Source organism: Perna viridis, chromosome 3, assembly GCF_037379345.1.
Source record: "Perna viridis isolate PV_CMFRI_1.1 ecotype Kerala chromosome 3, ASM3737934v1, whole genome shotgun sequence".
Lineage (NCBI taxonomy): Eukaryota > Metazoa > Mollusca > Bivalvia > Mytilida > Mytilidae > Perna > Perna viridis.
The window spans coordinates 38,641,167-38,662,938 of NC_142447.1; the positions used below are offsets into that span (position 1 = coordinate 38,641,167).

Sequence of the window (21,772 nt, forward strand, 5' to 3'; positions counted from 1 at the left end):
TCATGTTTATATTTTTAATACAACTTGGTCATATTGTTTAATAATTACAAAAAAGTATATAATTTTATGATGCTTGAATATTTAGTATCTTAATGACTATGCATAAAACATCTCAAAATATGAATTAGATTGATAAAACGATTAAAATTGAGATAACTTATTGTTACATGTATTGATTTGTTTAGTTAGTGTGCGCTCGCACCTTTCGCATAGGCGCTATAAACAGTTCATTCATAACAAAGGTTATAAACCAATGAGTTAAATACTCACTACTATGGCAAGCCAAAGTGGACAAAAATCAATATTTTGTAATATTAGAAAATGAATTTTTAATATTACAAAATCATTTTTTAATATTAGAAAAGATTTTTTGATATTAGAAATTCACTTTGCAATATCTAAAATTCATTTTCTAATATTAAAAATTCCTGATTTAGTAATATTATAAAATGTCTCAAATTTTGTAATATTACAAATTCAATTTGTAATATTAGAAAATGAATTTGTAATATTAGAAAATCAGTCACATTTTTTAATATTACAAAATGATTTTCTAATATTAACAAATCGCAACTGAATATACAAATCCATTTTCTAATATTAGAAAATCAATTTCTTATATTCAAAAATCGTTTTTTAAATGTTAGAAATTCAATTGAATTTTTAATATTAAAAAAGTGTTTTGTGATATTAGAAATCTAATTTGTAATATTAGAAAATGAATTTGTAATATAAAAAAAAACATTTTTTAATATTAGAAAATATACAATGTTAAAACTATTGATTAATATATTTTTATTAGATTTACACCACTGTCATAAAATTTAGTTGATATGTAATGTATATTACATTGTTCTATTTTTGTTCATGTCATAACCATTTACTGTAAATGTGTTTGCGCAAATAAATTGTCTATTGTCTATTGTCTATATAAATCCTTGTATAAACTAATTTCAACAGATGAATCTTGTTTGGCAGTGATTTGGCCATGGATAACTAGTCGTTTTGTTTTTGTTATAATGAAAAAAAAATATATAAGAGTTATTCAGAAGACTTACAGACCGAGTCATACACTAAATATATTTGTTTTGCAAAAAGTGCGCAGCATGGCAATAAATAAATAAATAAAGTTACTCTGTAAAGAATAGGGAAGGATGGGAGGGTAAATAAACAAAAGTTATTCTACGAAATGTAGAAGTAAAATCCCCTATAATCGAAAAGAAGTGTATATTACATGAGTACCATTACAACAAACCGATGTCATCTCTGGAAGTGCACAGTGAGTAAAATTATCAAGAACTAGCATCCCCAAGGTCTTATAACCAGATCAAACGGGCCTAAGTACTGAAGTGGAAAATAACAATCATTCCCCCACCTACAGCTGATTATAAAAAAATGCTAAATAAAATTAATGCTTAAGTCTAAATAATACCGCGCCTATTCTATAATTCGATTTTTTGTTAGTTAGAAAACTTTTGAGCACTCTCCAGGGGCGGATCCTGGATTTGAGTTTAGGGGGGGGGCGTGAATTAAAATTAAATGCCGTGCAAAGCAAAGCAAAACATATTATGGGGTGAAACTTGCCGTGATTTTTTTTCATACCGATTTATAGGAGGGGGCGTACGCCCGGTACGCCATTCCTTGGATCCGCGCCTGCTTTCCTGTAAACCTCTTAAGTTCTTTTGCAGATCAATCTCAACATCAATGGACATTGCATTGGAAAGTACTAAAGTAATGGATGGTTCGTTCTGATTTTGAGACGTAGCTTCTCTGTCTTTAATATCTCAGATAGACTGTCAGAAGAGAGGGCTCTAGGACAGTTCTAACAGTGACATAAAACAGTTCTGGAGCCGGCTCTTAAACTTTTTTTCGTAGAATTAGCATTCATAGAACTGTTCTCGTAGAACCAGCTCTGCTAGAACTGCGAGAACTGGCTATGCTTTAGCTTTGTCCGCATCAGTTTAAAGATTTTATCTGCTGTTAATAAACGTGCTAATGTGTACACTGTATCATGCCTCCGCTTAGGGAGAACCGCCTGAGCCTTTATCATGCAACGGATCGTAAATCTACGTGAGAATGGGAAGACTTACATTGGGAAGTTTTACACTCGATACAGGGTAAATTGGATCGTAATTCACCTGCCGATGATAGCGAGACAAAATTTGCTTTATGATGTCCACTTGGTATATATATGCGAGAGAAACCACCATGATAGGGAAATGTCAGGCCAGGAACTCGCGCTGATTTACTTAATGGTCAATTCAACAAAGGCTAGTTCTGTGTGAGCAGATCTCGTAGAACCAGGTCTTCTGACAGTTTCTGCGAGAACAGTTCCATAAAGTAGAACCAGCTCTTCCATCAGATGTAACAGAACCTGCTCTACTAGAATAGTTCTAGTGGAACCAGCTTTACAAGAACTGACAGAAGTGCTGGATAGTTTTGTGAGAGGTCTCATCTGTAACTTTTAAGCCTCAACTTTTATGCTGATCCTTCAATAAAGTCGTACTTTACTGTATTCAACGTTGTTTTGTAAAAGATTTATACTTGGAATTTAAAATAAAAACACCCAACAACTCATGTATTAGTTATTTCGGACTTAGGTTTCTAGAAGGATTACTATATAAGTTTAAATTATTATTTCTGGAAAGCCTTAAAGAGCAAACCATAACACCACATATAAACAGATATTCGACATTCGCTTGGTGGTCTAGACAGGCATTCCATAACATATGATTTGATAAAGGCTGTGGATAAATATTAATTGGAACCGTTCTAACATTACTGACTTACAGACTCATTCATTCAAAATAAACAACAGTGGTCTAAAATAGTTGCTCAAACAATATAAATTTTAAGTAAATAAATGAAAATCGTCATGAGAGCGAAGAGAGAACTAATCTGAAACAAACCACTGTCAAGCCACATACAGGTGAGAGGTCAGGTGAGAGGTGAGAGGTCTGACAGCAGTTTTGATGGTAAAACTAGGTATGACAGCAATTAAAAGCTAACACTGTAATCTCTGTGGAAACAGCACTAATGACATTTTGAAACATCTGATTTCGGAATACTTTAATTTACTTCACTTAAGAAACCGAATGTTTGACGCCAAGTCATCACCACAGAAGTTTTATGGTCGTCATCATGAACTCGTGGATCGTTATATGGTGTATCCATCTGCACCATGAAAACTGATTTATTCAATAGGACATAGTTTTCCTTTTCTCTTTCGTCTACCATGGACTTGACTTTTTTGTGAGCAACTCCGCGGGTGTTTTTAGAAAAGCAGAGGACGCTTACCCTACCGGTGCACCTGGTCCATGCTCCCAGTTTTTAGTGGAGTCCGAGTTGCTCATTTGCTTTTGTTACTTTGTATGATTTTAGTTACTTTATGTTCCTTGTTGTGTATGTCTGTTTTCCATGTCTGTTCTTTGTTCCTGGATTACATCCTTTTGATTACCGCTATAACCTTGGTTCCCTTGATTACTCTTTGGATAAGCTTGAGTGTGCTCTGCGACTGATACAGGGCCGGATCCAGACATTTTGAAAAGCAGGGGTGTCAGCCGAGGTTTCTCAGAAAAAGTGGAAGCTAGGACATTATTTGCCATTTTTTGTCAATTTTACACATGAAAATGACAAATTTTCCAATAAAAAGGGGGCTGCCACCTCCCTGCACCCCTTCTGGATCCGCCACTGCTGATATATTTTCTAATTTGTATTATGTAAATTTGTAAATTTTGTGTAACTGTATGTATTAATTAATTTATTTAAATCATCAGTTTTGGAGGAAATAATGAAAATCAATCAATTTCCTGATACTTTTGTTTTTATTTGATATGAAAGTTGTTTGAAAGCTTGAAATTTATCTTCTAAAACATCCTTTAGGTATATACATATTCATAGCTACAGAACTACGAAACAGAGATCATTTCTTTTAAATCTAAGATTTAACTTGAAACTTTCCACATCAAGTAACAGTAAAAAGTAGATATGCGTAGGTGGACCCAACGCCCAGACCCTCTAATCAATTTGCAAAAATTAAAGGTATAACTTATTTTTTGTGTGAAATGCTTGAAAATGCCAAGAATGCAGGATTTCGCATCATTTTGGAGGCCTTGAGCAGCCGCAAAATTCCCTGTCGAAAAAAAAAACCTCCTCTACTCTCCAGATTTTCGTATGGGATTATCTATTAAATCAAAGTACTTACGTACTGAATCAATTTATATCAATTGATGGAATTTTACGCCTCATATAAACGTCAAATTGCAAAAATATGGGACGAAAGCAGGGATAAAAGGTAAGTGCAGGGATCGAATTCAAACGTACCTAAACACAAGCTTATTGTTGTAAATGGTTTATATTGAACTCTTTGATTTATTTTTACAATCACCATTCTGATTACGAAGGACATTTAATAAAAAAAACAAATTCGTGATGCACCGTAGCATGCAGTGCGCCAGTTTGCGAAATATTCAGGTTCGATGATGGTTTAAATGGAACACCTAGATGAATTAACACAAAACATCCAACATACTGCATAAGTAAATTACAAACAACTAGTTGGCCTTTCCCAGTTTCTAAATTTTCAATTCGAAATTCAATTTAAAGGTCTCCAAGTCGAAACTGTCTGGCAAATCATTCAAACTTAAGCCACGATCATTGAAATAGAGCATGCTTTTAGGTACATGTCCCTCTCAACTAGCTACATTTCTCAGTTGAGAAGCTATATAGCCCAAGTCATACAAGTTATCCCATAGACACCAGTGTGTCGTATGAAAGCGCTTAGTTTCGGGGCACCTAGTTCCAGTGACACGTACAAGAACATAACGCCATTTGAACTGTTTGTTTATTCGGGTAAATGCATAGAAATAACCAGGTACTCTGGCATTAGTGTCCCCAGCTTTTTGGTATAAAACTGTGGCCACTTTTGGCAATTTTTAAGTGCCGCACTTTTCTGTACCATAATTTAGTATTTGTAACAGGGAGCATAGTTATCATGTTTTAAAATTTAAGTCTCCCTGTTTGTAATATTTTTCTGTTTTTAACTTTTTTTTGATTTCATCATTCTAATAAATGACATTTAATTGGATTTTTTGGGGGTTTGTTTGTTGGCGTAAATAGCATAGAATTAAATATGATATATTATAGTACGTGGGATTAGATACCACCCCCGTGCACCCCCACTTATCAACCAAAATATGGTTTTACCCCCATTTACCAATCTTTTTGTTGCCAAAAAATAATCTGAAGCATTTTTGAATTTTTGGTTACTTTGTATACCACGTTGAGGCAAAAATCTATTTTTTTTTTATTCTACGAACTTCTTCTTTCTATAAAACAAAGTAAACTGACATATGTATAAATCATCATGTAGGCAAATGTCTCAGCTTTAGAATGGAACCAAGAAAGTTGCGGTAACAGTTACGGCTTTGGGGTAAAATGAAAAAAAAATACCTTTACCCCGCTGAAAAGTCTCTTAAATTGACATATTTTTCCATGTCAAAACCCCTACAGTATATTAATGCTTCAGTAAAAATGGCTAATTTGTTATTTTCTGTTTAGTATTATCATATTTTATACTTCTGGGGTTCTTTTGATGTATTTTGGCGATTTCCGTTGTCAGAATTTATCAAAAAATGCAAAAAACGGGATTTTCGATTTTTCGATCAAAAGTCACATAAATTCGACTCTACAAGTTATTACTCAACTAAAACGTCTCAAATTTTGTATAATTCGATAGATAATTTAATTTTATACATAAATAAATCACGAAAAACTCATTTTTAAGGACGAATTTTCGAAAAATATTAAAAATATTATCCCTACCCAAAGAAAAATGGTTTTGGTATCAAACAGAATTCTCATTCACAGCATACCGACAGAGTAGCACTCATATTTTAGGATTTCATAAAATATAATGATGTTCTTCCATTCTATAAAAATAAAGGAGCTAAATCTGACCCCAAAAATTATAGGCCCATCACTATTCTTAGTTGCATGGGTAAACTTTTCACATCGGTATTGAATAATAGGTTGACATCTTTCTTAGAAGATTTTTCTCTCTTAAATGAGAATCAGTTTGGTTTCCGACTTCCGGTTATTCTACTATTGACAGCATTTTTTCATTACATTTGCTTTTTGAACAATTAAAACAAAAAAGAAGAAACTTTTCTGTGCATTTATAGATTTTGCTAAAGCTTTCGACACAGTTTGGCGCCCAGGTTTATGGTCAAAATTATTAGAATCATCGATTGTATAATGTTATTAAAATATGTATAGTAATATAAAGTCGAGAATATTTAATGGTGTAGAATACTCTGATTTTTTCCCATGTAATATTGGAGTCAGACAAGGGGAAAACCTTTCCCCTATATTGTTCTCTCTTTATGTCTGAGAATAACATCTGTGGTTTATAAAGTCTCTCAGGTGATATAGAAACAGAACTTGATAAATATGTTAAGCTTTTTCTTATATTATATGCAGATGATACTGTTCTATTGTCCGAAACTGCAATTGATCTTCAAAACCAATTGAATTCATTACATGAATATTGTACTCGATGGAAACTAAAGGTTAATGTGAATAAAAGTCAAATTGTTATATTTTCTAAGGGAAGACCCCTTGATAACATTAGTTTGAAATACAATGGAAAGGAATTAGATATTGTAAATGAAATGGAAAGGAATTAGATATTGTAAATGAATTCATGTACCATGGAGTTGTCTTTTCTAGGACAGGAGGATTTGCGAAAGCGAAAAAAATATAACGCAGATAAGGCAACGCGCGCGATGTATGATCTCATACGGAATGGAAGGATACACAACCTGTCCATAGAATGTCAAATAGATTTATTTGATAAGATTATACAGCCAATACTGCTATAAGGTTGTGAAGTTTGGGGCGCGGGAAATAACTCTGTCATCGAAAGGGTGCATATTAAATTCTGTAAATTAATTATGAACGTTAAAAAATCGACTCCGGATTTTCATGATATACAGGGAACTCGGACGCTATCATCTTGATATATGTATTAAACTGCGAATTATCAGCTATTGGGCAAAGCTCATTAGTGGTAGCGATGGTAAGATACCTTGTATTCTTTATCGCCTGGCGCACAAGAATTTTGTTAATACTCCGTGGCTTAAATATGTTAAGTCGATACTAGATGATAGCGGAAAATCGCATGTGTGGATCGAACAATTATTCGTTAGCACGACATGGTTATATTCCTCTATAAAACAAACACTTGTAGACAATTTTAAACAGAACTGGCTATCCAAAGTACATGAATGTCCAAAAGCTCTTAATTATAAGATTTACAAAGAAAACTTAAAGTTTGAAAATTATTTCAACATTCTAAATGACAAAAATGTTATAACTCTTTGCAGATTTCGTACTATGAACCATAAACTACCTATTGAATCTGGTAGATGGCTTAATATTTCAAGAGAAAATCGAACTTGTACATTATGTCAAAATCAAGATATCGGGGATGAATTTCATTATCTTCTGGTTTGTTCAGCTCTTAATAATGAACGAAAGATGCATATTATACAAAAATTTTATCTACGCCCCAATATTCTTAAACTCAACGAATTAATGAATAGCAGCCATCCACCAGAGCTAGTTAAGCTATGCAAATTTATTAATATTATTAATAAAAAATTAGAATCTCCTGGGTAAATTGTTGATATCTGTGTACCTCCTATGTTTCTGTTCATTTGATAATTATTGTACAATTGTACATTTTATTTTGTTTTGTCATATTTCTCTGTACCTATGTTAAGGTTAATGAGAATAAAGATATATATATATACAACATACCTGATCAATTCAGGCGCTTAGATTTTCCCTTTGGGGTAACAATTACTATAAAATCGTAAAAAGGGGAATTTTTTGAATTTCTTCTATATCACCCGTTATTGTCTTTTTTTCAGAATACCGTAGTTTAAACAAGCTTTTGTATGATACAGTACATTAGTATAGTATCTTAGCTTCAAAATGAGCCCAAGTAAAAAATATTTGAACTTTTTTAATTAAGTCAAGTTAGGTGAAAAGTTGCCACCCTTACCCATGAAAAAAGTACCTCAACATGAACCCAAATGTTATTTTTTGGATATATAAACGATGTACAATATACTTGTTGGGTACTAATGTTTTAATAATCGATGTATCCAACATACCTTCTCATTTCAGGCGCGTATTTTTCAGTTTCGATATGACAATAATGAGTTTTTCATAAAATAGGGAATTTTCGGAATTTCATATTTTCTTCCATTTCACATATAATATTTTTTTTTCGAATACCGTACTTCAAACAGGCTTGTGTATAATCAAATACAATTATATAGTGTCTTAGCTTTCCAATGACTCCAAGTAATAAATATTTGAACTTTTCAACGTTTAATTAGGTGGAAAATTCCGACCTCCATTAATGAAAAGAATACATGTACCTAAACATGAACAAAAATGTTTCATAATGGCGTTTATGGGACATAATATACCAAGGTAAAGGTCCTGTAAAAGGGTTCAACGGAACCTACATGTAATATTCAATATTCACCATGGTACAGGTCTTATAAAGGGGTTCAACAGAACATAATATACAACATTCACCAAGGAACAGGTCCTATAAAGGGGTTCAACGGAACCTAATATCTAACATTCATCAGGGTACAGGTCTTATCAAGGGGTTCAAAGGGACCTAATATACAACATCCACCAGGCCACAAGTCTTAAAAAGGGGTTCAACGGAATGTAACCTATTACACAACATTCACCAGAGTACAGGTCTTATAAAGGGGTTTAACAAAACATATAAAGGATAAAAAGGATATAAATAGGATATAAATAAACATATATATTGATAAAGGTGCTGTTGCTCTATTACGGTTCAAAATGTCAACAAAACGGGGTCTCTCGTGGAAAATGATCAAAACTTGATAAAAAAACGTCATTTTTGTAGCAAATTTGGTATCACCATACAGGAACACGATTTCGGAATCGAACTAGGTAGGTGTGACATGCACAATTTCAACTTGAAAGTCGTTACAAGCGGTTTAAGGGCGGTATTCCGCGGTACCGCGGAATCTCCATATTAGGTATATAACTTTTTGTATGGCACATCGTTCTGACCCCAACTCAACATATCAATATCCAAATAAAAAAGAGGAGGGTTGCAGGGTCAGAGGAAATTCGGACTACTCAAGTCCCTGTAATTTATGATGTTAAATTTGTTAAATTATTTAATCAATGATAATCATGTATCATTAAAAGAATATTTTATATTTACACGTGGTTTATTTTAAATATACCTTAATTTGTGTGTTAAGTGCTGATGTGTAAAAATGCACTACTAGTGTAAAGTTAATTTTTTTCATACTTTGCAAAACCTTTTTTTTTCGATTCTCATTTGATCATACGGTGTATTGCCTCGCATTCAGAACTTCCATGCTTTATGTTTGTTACATTACTGTGTTTGAATAAATGGAAATACTTGTAATTTCAATGTTAATCGTACTACTCCAGTTCCACGTTTTAAGATGTATTTCAACCTATAATTTCGATGTTTCCCATGTTATCATGTCACTGGGATCAAAATAAACCATAAGATACACATTAACTTTTAAATATGTCAACAACACTTCCCAGACAACACAACCTAGCATGCGTGTCTCAACATCTTGTATTTTGGGAGAGAGAGAAAAATATCTGTGGTTCTTTAACACTTAGCTGGTGTAACGGGAATCTTCTCTCAGTGCAAGTTTCTCAGTGAAAATGGCCAGTTAACACTTTGAAATGTACTATAGGTAGTAAGATTTCTTGTATAGTATACGGTATAAAGTATTCTTTTTAATCAACTGTGGAAAATGTTCGAACATTCACTACTGTATTCGCTTTTCTAGATTTTACGTGTCAATACTTATATTCAGACTAAATAACCTTACAAATACACGCTATTGTATGGTATGTTCGTACACTGGGCTCTGTAACTATAACACTGTATAAAAGAAAACTCATTTTAGAAACGCATAGTTTATCTGACCAAGTACAAAGCCTTTGATATAAAACAGCGGTGCATATCGCTTATCAATGCATAACGCTTAACAACTTCAAAATTAACCGGTATGGCTTTGCAACTGGAAGTGACTGACTAACAGCCTAAACGTTTGGTTACTGCGCTATATTTGTAGCTCGACAGAAAGCCAGAAATACAAACAATTTCATGATAAATTAGGTATAAAGAAGCCGAAAGGTCCGACTAAATCTAAACCAAAGCATTCTCTCGGAATGTTACATTCCTATGAGAAAACGGCATGACAGTAGATAAGTTAGAAGCAAAGAATGTGCAAACTGTAACAGTCTTAAAGCGTAGATACAGTGTGCTACATACCTGAATGGCTATCTATAGACCGCGGCGATGAACTCGCTTTAAATACTAAATGCCGACTGAATTGACCAATCATTGCGACTATTGCTACTCGTGTATTATTAACGCAATCTCGTTTTCAAACACATTAAGTATATGTAAAATACAGAGACACAATAGTTAAATGTAAAACTCCGAGCTCAGCTCACTACTGTTTATATCCATAATGAAATCCTGTGATAATCACGTGATAATAGCAAAACCTTGTGTACATGTCAACAGATTAAAGTCACTTCCATTACATTCTACCCTCCTTAATAAAATTGTTCATACAATTTTAAATAATGTTCTTGTAGCAGGAACGTTTCACATGATACATCATCGAACTTTGATCTTGAAGCGTTACACTGGTTCCTTTTTCGGTATCAATGTCCTTGCAGAAACTTTTGAAATTATTGTATCTTGAAATAACATGATGCTTCCTCAGTTGTCTTAGAACAATCCATAGCCCATAAGTTACGATCTTTCGTGAACCTCTATGGCTCGGTATGTGTGTCGGTTGAACTACGCCAACGTTGGGCGCCAAATGTAACGGGAGAGCATGATTTGACTCCAAAATTATTCTCCGCCACCGAGGATCGAACCCTATACCGCTCGGTGACAAGCAAGCGACAAACCGATTCGGCTAAAGAATTAATATTTTAGCCGAATCAATTAACTGGCTATTTAAATCTCACTACCTACTGCAACGCAGGTAGGTCGTCCTGCCACATTCCCCCCACCTTAAGAGTCTTCGTACCACGAACGACTCTAACACTAGCTCAATAGCTAACCAAACCCCGTGGGTTTTTAGTTGGGCGCCAAAAATGCAACGGGAGTCTTCAGTATGTGCAAGTTTCTCAGTGAAAATGACCAGTTAACACTTCAAAATCTAAGACAACAACAATACCAAACTAACTGTTTAAGTAGTGTGATCTTTTAATAAATGATAGTGTTTGAATGTTCACTGAATAATTTGCTTTTCTAGATTTACTTGTCTAATATAACTACTACCTATGACCAAACCTAATACAGTACACCCCGCGTGGATTGTTCGTGCACTGGGCCCTGTCATTAAACACTGTGAATAAGAACTACATGTGGAAAGCGTGGGATTTAAAATCCTACCTGTTGACTAACCTAAATTACTAATTAACATTTCAACACGGCTCGACGGTCGACAGAGAACCAGTAAGTATAAATGTTTTAGTGTATAAAGAAGCCTAAATATCCAAAATCATTCAATAAATCAGCAAGCCAATAATTCCACAAGTATTCTCCGGAATGTTACATTCCTTTGGGAAAAACGACAAAACCGTAAATAGGTCAGAAACAAAGAACGTACAGACTGTAGCAGTCTTTAAAGTAGAGAAACGGTCTGATACACATTTGATATGGCTATCTGTAGAAGAAGCGTTAAACCGCACCGCGCACTCGCTTAATACTCAGTTCAAAATGAATTAATCAGTCAGAGCAAGGATATCAACTCAGATGTTATGAACTCGATCTGGGTAAAACTCGTTTTGCAATAAACTGAACTTATGTAACATACTGAGACTCGAACATTAAACGTAAAACACCGAGGCAAGCTCAAAATGAGCGTTACGACTATTTACATCGGTAACAGTGTCACATGACCAAAGCCAAATCACGTGAACTGTTTGATACGTAAGCAATATTAAAATATCAACTAGCTATAGTCATCTCCGTTACACTGACATCGAAAGAGTCATTTTTAAATATATATGTATCACATTTACGTTTTATAATATAACCCTGTCATATTGCTATATATATTTACAAAACTCTAATATTAAAATACTTTGATATTTTTTGTCATTTTTCTAAGTATATTACTAGTGCTGTCTACAAAGACTTATTAATCTATATTTATGAAAACTACTTTTTTGCCTTGGAAACTGTAATTAAGCAATATGGCGACCTCCATGATGATGTCGCTTAGAAAATCAGTCATACATGTTGTACGTTTTCTGCATGCAATATTTCTCCTCACTGGAAATTAAAAGTTTGAATATTGAAATCGTGACTTGTTTTTATGTGATGTATAAATAAATGGTGTCTGGGTATTTTTTGTGTTATTTTGTATAACCCTATGCTGGTCTATCCCTCTCGTTCCGCATTCCACTACAGACGACCGGTAGTCGTCCACAAATGTCTTCCGACAGTGAAACGGAGCCTGCATCGCAATTTAAGATGGACTGGTCGCCGACGTTGAATTTCCAGAATCTTAATGTTTACATGCATCCACCGTCGAATTCCATCCATGAATGACTCGTTTCGTGACGTCATGATACAATAAAAGCGTTTGACAAGACTTGTTGACGTTTTTATCCAGGTGTAAAACAGTTACCTTTTTCATTTATAGTATTGTGATATGTGGTTTTCACGATATAAAGTTCAAAATAAATCATAAATTTATGAACTCATTTTAGCGCCCATTGTCAACAATTTCTTCAGAAAAGTGCGTCGCCGGTTACGCAAACAAGAAATAACCCAGCCGCGCAACCGTAGTGTTGTATAAGAATCATTTTTCGGCATGGAATTATTATTTTAAAATGAATTGGCAGACTATTACGGATTTGCTTACCCATACTGTCACTAAGATATTACTTCGGCTGTGTCGTTAGAGGCGCGATAGGGGTACTTTTGTACACCACGTAAAGTAAAAAAGCGACTTTACATAGAATTGACTTCAACCAATATTTTTTTTATTTGCAGGATAAACACAATACAAAACCAGTGTCCTAGCATATCGGAAATATTGGTTACTTGGCGTGAAACGGGGGTAAATCGCTCGGCAAAGCCTCGCGAAACCCCCGTTTCTTAGCTTCGTACCCATATTTCCATATGCTAGGTTACTGGTTTTGTATTGTGTTTATCCTGCAAATAAAAAAATATTGGTTGAAGTCAATTCTATGTTACTGAATATGTATTGTATATATAGCGGTTTTTTACTTACTTTGCGTACACTTTGTATGTCGAATGTTCATGGTTGTTCCTTTCCATGTTTTGCTACACACCAAATGTACAACAAAACAAGAAGAAAAACCGTCAACGATAGAAATATATTATTCACAACACAGCTCGTTTGTTGTGGTGTTATGTACCAATCGCAACTAGTAAATTGATCCATATTAACATACATCGATAATTCTGGAATTTAAAATAAATCGACACTATTACTTTTATAAATAGAAAAAAAATTATGTCCCTCTTGGTACGTGGTGATGGCATAAAACCGAGGCATAAAAAAGAACGCTTTTGCCAATTAAGTTTCCGAGAAACAGACAAAACACAGACTACAAAATAGTACATATCAACTACAAGAATAAATTAGACAAACAACCTTGGAGTATGGAACACGTGCATTTGTAGGGTAAGCATCTGCTTTTCTAGAAACAACTGCCCCTAATTGCTCATACGATGTCAAATCCATATTAAAACAAAAGGGAAAACTATAACATTCGATTTGTGAACATGATCGGGATTACCACATCATATGGATCGATGAGTTCATGATGATTTTTAAAATGATGACTTAAGACTTGTGGCATACACTCCATGTGGTAAAATAACCTTGTTCAGTCTTGCAGCATACACTCCCAGTGGTAAAATAACCTTGTTCAAATAAGTCTTTATAATATAACATGAATGTTTTTGAATTTTGCTAAACGGATTGAATTGTAACAGCAAGAGTTTAACCCCCTGAAAACAACATTGTCTCAAAAAGTAAAAAAAATATCCTCGAAATATTGTTTTGGAATGACGGATATATGAACTGAAATCTACGATAATAAGTGAAGACGTGTGCCTATAGCATGAATGAGATAACATAAGTTTTAGGCATTGAATATTGAAATGTATACAACTGATACTTTAATACTGTTGAATAGAAATTGCAAAGCAGGTTGTAGTGAGTCGACTATACTTATGAACACCAACTTTAGGTACAGTAAAGTCATTAGTTAGTGACTGGACATCGTCTGCAGATAACACACACGAGTCATTAACATAAACTGATATTTCACGTAGATTATTACAGTTTTGTATTACTTTTCGAAAGCCGTCAATCGTAATCAACTTGTTTTGAACGAAGATCAACCGTTTCAAATTATGACCGTATTCAGCCATGGCATATAGCGAAGCATCTGTAAAGTTAGTCTCCTCTTCATCCTTAGCACCCGTACATTCGATCACCTGTAAGTTGTTGCATCGCTGTACCAACTTGACAATGGTATGGTCAGGGTCATGCTCAAACCATCCTGATATGTACAATTCTACCAAATCTAGACAAAACAGTGATATACTTATATGAGACGCAACATCCAAATCACTGCAATATCGAAAATTAAGAGTATTAACGTGAGAGTGCTTCGCTATTTGATCATTCCTAACTTCGTGTTCAGTTTGGAGATTATCACTTAATGGAAATGATACAGAACTAATTCCCAAACAAGATTTAAAACAAGCCTGTTGTAACCATAAACATTTGTATAATAGTCTACTTACTCCTACTCCGGTTATATTGGTGCAGTCGCTGAAGTTGACGACACGTAATGTTCGATGGAGATCCGAAATATAATTCAGACAGTCATCATCAACAGATTTACAAGAAAATAGCTTGATAACTTGTAGCTGGGTACACATTTGTCCAATAGAAACTAGTACAGAAGAATCAATTTGGTTATCATGCGAGTTCATGTCTATCCTCCGTAGCTCTCTACACCCCTCAGCCAGTGCATGTATACCCGCATGAGTAACGTGACAAGATTCGGATTCAGTTAAAAACTCATTGCTTATTATTATATCCTGAAGAAACTTGCACCTATTTGCAATGTACCTGACGCCTGTATCAGAAATTTTAACACACCTGCTTATTGACAATGTAGACAAATTAGGAACATTTTCAGATATGGCTTTCAGTGCATCATCGTCTATACCAGTGCGACAGAGCTTTAACGATCTGAGAGAAAGGCATGGTGATAATTCGGAGAATGCAACTGAAGTAACACCACTACATCGACTAAGGTCCAACTCGACTAACCCTCGATTCTCTTTTAGTAGTGTTTTGACTGCAAGATCCAGATGTATGTCACCACAGCTCACATACACGTGTGTTAAATTAGTTTTCTGGAATAAAACTTGAAACGCATGTGGCATTAGCTTCAACTGTGGTGAGTGGTTGCAAAAGAAGTGTCGAAGATGAAATTTTCTCAAAGAAGTCAATCGTTTACACACAGTTATGATTTCATTTAAACCACTGAATGTAGATATATCAAGCTTAAATGTTTCTATCGATTTAAAACAATCGATGATTTCTCCTATTTTTTGGATTGTGTCGGTTTCATACATTCGAATATAAAGATATCTGAGATCCGAAAACGCCACTGGATCGAATCTCGACCAGAAGAAGGGAACCCGTGTCCTTAACTGTAAAACATAACGCCCAATACTATTGAGAAAGTTCTGACGATGTCTGTCATTATAGTTGGAAACAGATGAAACGAACGGTGAGGAAGAATAAAGACTGAGGGTTCTCCACAGGGGAGGCGAAAATGCTATGTCGCGCCAACGTTTGCAAACTAACTGAATACAAGTAACAAGAAATGATTTGTCAACATAGCCAAATATCTCTAACAGAATGTCATCCGGCATGTGGTTGATATCCATGATTTGACCTAAAAAGATGCAATAGGAAAGATAAAAATACAATCATGTTATATCAAGAGCCCTATGCAGTATGGCCATTTCATTATAGCACAGCATTTTCCTCTCCAAACAAATATTGGGCAATAGTATTACCTGAACTTTTAACTATACATTGGGAAAATCTATTGATACATGGTGTGAACAAAAAATTAAGCAACTTATGATCATTACTGTCGGTTTATCAAAAGCACGTTTTCCGTACACTATTTTAGCTGTCGGATTTAAACTTCAACGTTTTAAAATCAAATTGTATCAAATCTGCCTAGGTTTTAGTTGGGGGGAATTTAATAAAAATGATTTTAAACGATTTTTAAATTAAATGCGATTATCATTTCTCTGAAAATCACACCTACAGGTATATTCACGAGTGATCTCCACCACGCACGGAACGAAGCATTAATTTGGATTGTCGTTTAAATATCATTGGAATGTTGTAAATACAAAATGATATTAATCAGTCTGTTTTGTTTTGAGTTTTAAACTGTTTATATATAATATTAGTATACGTGGAACACACTGAATATTGCAATCGGGAACCAGTCTATTACTTGTCAGACTCCCTAAACTTACCAAAGTGTCCAAGCATACGGACATTGCCAGCACCATTACTTCATCTCATTAATCTCTAAAACAATACTAAGAGTCCTAGAATACGGTTATCATCAATAAATGCACGATAAGTTCAATCTTTTGCTTTTAATGTAGAAATCTTTAATGAGGATCGGTAGGGATAAAACCATGATTACAATTTGGCACCCGTTCTGGGCAATATGGTAGATATTTTTTTTAAGGGTTTCCTTGGGGTCGCTCTTCAAATAAAGTGTGATTAACACATCTTTGGTAATTAACTTCGTTTATAACCGTCCTACTTTAAATCACCAGTCATCAGCTGTTAATCAATATCATGCGGCAGCCTTTTAACATGTTTATAGCAACAATCCAAACAAAATAGTTAAAAATATACCTATTGACTTAAAGTATATCATTTTGAAATGAATTCGTGGTCCATATTTTGTCTTTTAATTTTTGAGCATTTCAACATGAATGGGGTCATAATATAGATAACGCTACCTTAATTTGGTTCGAACTGGTCTTAAGATGAGAAGTAAGTATTATTTTCTTTTTCACAACGTTATAATGAATCTTAAGCGTGTGATTAGTAGTTAATAATCTTTACTGTTTTTTTTCTTTCGAATTTACGCCTCTTCAGTTTACACATATTAAGTATGTCAACAGTCAGTTTAGAATGAGCACTTTATAAAATGAACTAAAAAAATCGTATTTTAACATTCATGTTTTGAAAATTTATGTTTAATAGGAATCCTTATTCAATGAACATATTCCAATATGGGTTGTGGTCAAAGTTCATCAGTGACCGAAATCAGTATTAAACAATCTGACATATGCAGTACGCCATCTTCCGTTCAACTCAATTCGACCACACAAAAACCGGAAGAACAAAGTATTGTCCCCGTGCCTGCTGTCCAATGCATTCCTGTTGATGGAAATACTCAGTATAATAGCAGTTACAGTATTAAGGAAATAAGTGCTCACAATTCTGTCAAAGGCTTCATTGATTTATTTCCATGGAAATCAAATGTTCACTCTGCCGAAAGCTTTAAACAGTCGGTAAAAAGGGACGTCGAAGAATACCAAGACGCGATTCTCAATGGTGATATATATAAATTTGATTTAAAAAAAATCATTTTTGAAGAAAGTTGGTGTGTTCATCCAGTTTTCTTTGTTATGTCAACTGGTTTTAGATATGCAAAAATGGCCCATGTTATCATGCAAAGCAAAGTTGGTACAATTAAGAGATTGAGTGATACGGAATATTTTAGTGATATATTTCATGATGCCAAAGAGATAGAAAAGTCACTGTTACAGAATGAAACAATATCTCAATATGAAGGAGAATATTTAGAATTGTTGGGTAGATTTTTTAAACTTTATTCAGATCTTTCGGGTAGTATACCCAGGAACTTTCCCGTACCTTCAGGTGACCCAAATGAAGCATGTTACCGTTTCCCTAACTCCGTCGATCCTTCCTCAATAAGAGTATGGATTTCCGATTGGGAAACATTCGACATGGAAATAAAATACGATAATGATTGGAACTGTCCATGGGGTATGCCATTAGAATCTGAACCAGTAATTATAGAAGTTCTAACACCAGAACAGATTTACAGACATGAGTTGAGTGACTTAGAACCGTTTCAGCACGACGTAGAAGGCGAGGCAGCCTGGGATGTGATGCCTTTAGACATAGTCAAGAATGACTTGACAACACTGGAACAGGAAGAAGTCATTGAAAGCAGGAGTAAACGGACAGACCTTGATGACGTTGAAAGAATGCATAGAAGGCGGGAAGCGCTAGCTCAGTACTTTATAACTGAACGCGCAGATGGTCTTGCTACTTACTGTGACAAATACGTAGTTTTCGCAGGAAGTTTAGAAGAAGGGTGGAAAAAATTCTTAATTTTATGCGAATAAATGTTCAAGCTGTGATAATGCCTTAAACTGTTAAACCGTGTCGGAATGACACCATTTTACTAGATTATCAACGCGATTGCTAACGATAATACGACCTATACTACTACCACACTCTCCAAAGAAGAGATAGTGGAAAACCACAAATCTGTGCTATCCTCGTTTGGTCTCTCTACCAAAGACGATGATTGTGATCTATGTACTAGATTCATAAACTCCACAAGAATCCATACAAACAACGATACATAGATGGATCTGGAAAATATACCACCAAACCTCTTTCAAAACTTTTAACTTCTATACTCACAGCTGTCAAAGAGGGTCTCCAGTCCAACCATGACACTTATTACCCGTAATGGTATGAATTCAATGTGGATCCTGAAAAATTCGAAAGATCTCCTGGAAACCCTGAATTCAAGATTATTATCAGAATACAATAATATTAAAACCTATGATTTTTTCAACTTTTATATTTCTATTCCCCATACTCAATTAAAATCCCGACTCAAAAACATTATACATCGTTGTTACTCCAAAAAGACGGTAAAAACAAATATGTAGTTCTGGTAGAGATTCCTCATACTTTGTAAAAAAAAATCCAAATCATCTTCCAAATATACGGAAAAAGATGTCTTCAGAATGCTGAACTTCTTCATCGACAACACATTTGTCGTGGGGGACGCGTTTTTCAACAAACGGTCGGCATTCCAACGGGAACAATTTGTGTTCTTCTTGCTGACCTGTTCCTTCACTCTCTTAAGGCTGCTTTTATATATAATCTGATCCTAAAGAAAGAACTTCGTTTAGCTAGATCCTTTAATTTCAGTTTCCGATATATAGATGACGTATTATCGTTAAACAATCCTAGTTTCGGGGATTTTATACATCGCATCTATCCCCAAAGAACTTGAGATAAAGGATACTACATCCACTGTGAAATCAGCCTCATATCTTGACCTACACTTACAGATCGATAGTAAAGGAAAATTATTGACCAAACTACTAGTAAAAGACAAACACGATGACTTCTCATTCCGTATTGTCAACTTTTCTTTCATCTGTGGCAAGATCCTTTCAGGACCTGCGTATGGAGTTCTCATATCACAACTCATACATTATGCCAGAGCTTGTCGTAACTAGGCAAACTTTTTGTATCGTGCTAGACTACTTACAGATAGGCTTCTGGAACAGGATTGTGTTGCTACAAGATTGAAGTCACCATTACAGAAGTTTCATGGTCATCATCATGAGCTCGTGGATCATTACGGTGTATCCATCAGCACCATGAAAACTGATTTGTTGAACGTATCAGTTTTCCATTCCTCTTTCGTCAACCCTGGACATCACTTTATGTGGGCAACTCGGCGGTTGTTTATAGAAAAACAGAGGACGCTTACCCTACCGGTGCACCTGTCCTGGTCCATGCTACCAGTTTTTAGTGGAGTCCGAGTTGCTCATTTACTTTCGTTACTTTGTATGTATAAACGGTTATTTCATATTCTTTCTTGCGTGTGTCTGTTTTCCATGTCTGGTCTTTGTCCCTGGATTACATTCTTTTGATTTCCGCTAGAATCTATGTTCCATTGATTACTCTTACCCCATTAACCAAAATTTAAAAAAGACCCATGCCTTCCATGTGTAACCTTTCATAATATATAACGATTCAAATAAAAAAACACATTTAAGCACACCAACTTAATTGTAGCTCAACTCGGCAACAATTAAGAAACAAGGATGAAATATTACAAAATTTTAAGCGAATAAGTTAATGTAAAAAAGATGGAAAATGAAGTAATGTCAGACAATTTATCCAGACAAAAAGTACACAATTTAATCCTGGGTTTACAAATACATATATTTAGTTTAGCATACCAAAAAAAAAAAAAAAACAAAAACAAAAAACAAAAACAAAAACAGCGCCAACCGTTATTTTGAAAAGAAAAATAAATGTATCTCGCCAAATGAAATATTCACTCCCTCACATATTCCAACACATTTCACCCCCTTCCTAGTCATAAGTATTGTCGTGACGGGAACCTTTCTGTTTTCTCCTCCATCAATATATAGTCTCCAATATTCCAGTCATACCAGTTGTAAAAAAATGTACGATGCCAATGAATATTTGGTTACTATATTTAAAAATAAATATATTTTAGGATGTTGCAAAATAAGTACGCTGTACAACTAGAGGCCCCCATGAACCTTGATTACGCACAGCTGACAGACAAAATTTTCATGGTTAAAACATTAGACTGTAACTGTATATGCCGTGAAAGCCGGATTAATAAGAGAATATTGCAAAACAACAGTTTTATTTTAGTTCATTCATCAGGGTCGGATCCATATTTACAAGAGGCATGGGTGGGTTCCGATCAAGAAATAGATGAATAAAATACAAATTTTTGCCAAAATTTTGCGCAAAACTGATAAAATTGTCGAACAAAAAGGGTAAGATTCTAATCCTTGTACCCCCTCGATCCGCTATTGTTCATCAAAGCTCTCACACGAAAGGAATTGGTTAGCACATTTAAATACAAGATGTATTTGCTGCAGGTAAGAAATGCCAATCATTAATAATACTGATACCCTTCCAAATTTGATTAAGTGAAATATAAATCAAACGCTGGAGAGAAAAAAAATTGATTTGTTTACCGAATGTTTGTTAAAATCAGTTAAACGTAATTTCTTCTGACCCTGCAACCATTCAATTTGGAGCATTATATGGCCAGGAGATATTCAGACTATCAATCATGTGTTTTTTTTCTCAATAAAACGTAAACCTTTTATCAATGTACAAATGGAAACAATGGAAGGTCTTGGATCAGAGAAAATTCGGTTACGTTTAATTTATAGCCAGGAATGAGTGAAAAATCCCGCGAATTGATCAGCGTTTGTAATTCGAGCACAGGGGCCTATATATATATATATATGCAGCAAGCCCTGTGATTCGAGTGAAAGGCATTGCTACACAAGGCTAAAAACAATTGTTTGTAATGCCACACGCTCATCATATAATAGCGAGCGCCGCGAGCACCATTTTTACACCGGGGGTATAGATGATTTTTTTCTGCTCTTCTTAAAAAAATAAATTTTTTTTTCAATAGCAATTGAATTATATTTTTTTTCCAGGAATATGGCAGTTTTTTT

The 21,772-nt window shown here is 34.5% G+C and overlaps 2 protein-coding genes across 3 annotated transcripts; one reads left to right on the plus strand and one right to left on the minus strand.

The window, feature by feature from the left end:
- Positions 1 to 14,272: 14,272 nt before the first annotated feature.
- Positions 14,273 to 16,870, minus strand: LOC148622176 (uncharacterized). Of its 2 annotated transcripts, XM_088571798.1 has the most exons (3): positions 16,706 to 16,870; positions 14,936 to 16,104; positions 14,572 to 14,712 (listed from the first exon to the last, which is right to left on the minus strand). In XM_088571798.1, exons 1-3 carry the CDS (start codon positions 16,719 to 16,721, stop codon positions 14,704 to 14,706), a joined length of 1,194 nt encoding a protein of 397 aa, XP_088427924.1. In that variant the 5' UTR covers positions 16,722 to 16,870; the 3' UTR covers positions 14,572 to 14,703. The 2 variants fall into 2 exon arrangements, with proteins under 2 accessions (XP_088427923.1, XP_088427924.1); XM_088571797.1 differs by having other exon boundaries at positions 14,273 to 16,104.
- Positions 16,871 to 17,124: 254 nt separating this feature from the next.
- On the plus strand, positions 17,125 to 19,089 carry LOC148622177 (uncharacterized). Its single transcript, XM_088571799.1, has 2 exons — positions 17,125 to 17,240; positions 17,454 to 19,089. Exon 2 carries the CDS (start codon positions 17,483 to 17,485, stop codon positions 18,626 to 18,628), a length of 1,146 nt encoding a protein of 381 aa, XP_088427925.1. The 5' UTR covers positions 17,125 to 17,240; positions 17,454 to 17,482; the 3' UTR covers positions 18,629 to 19,089.
- The last annotated feature ends 2,683 nt before the right edge of the window (positions 19,090 to 21,772 follow it).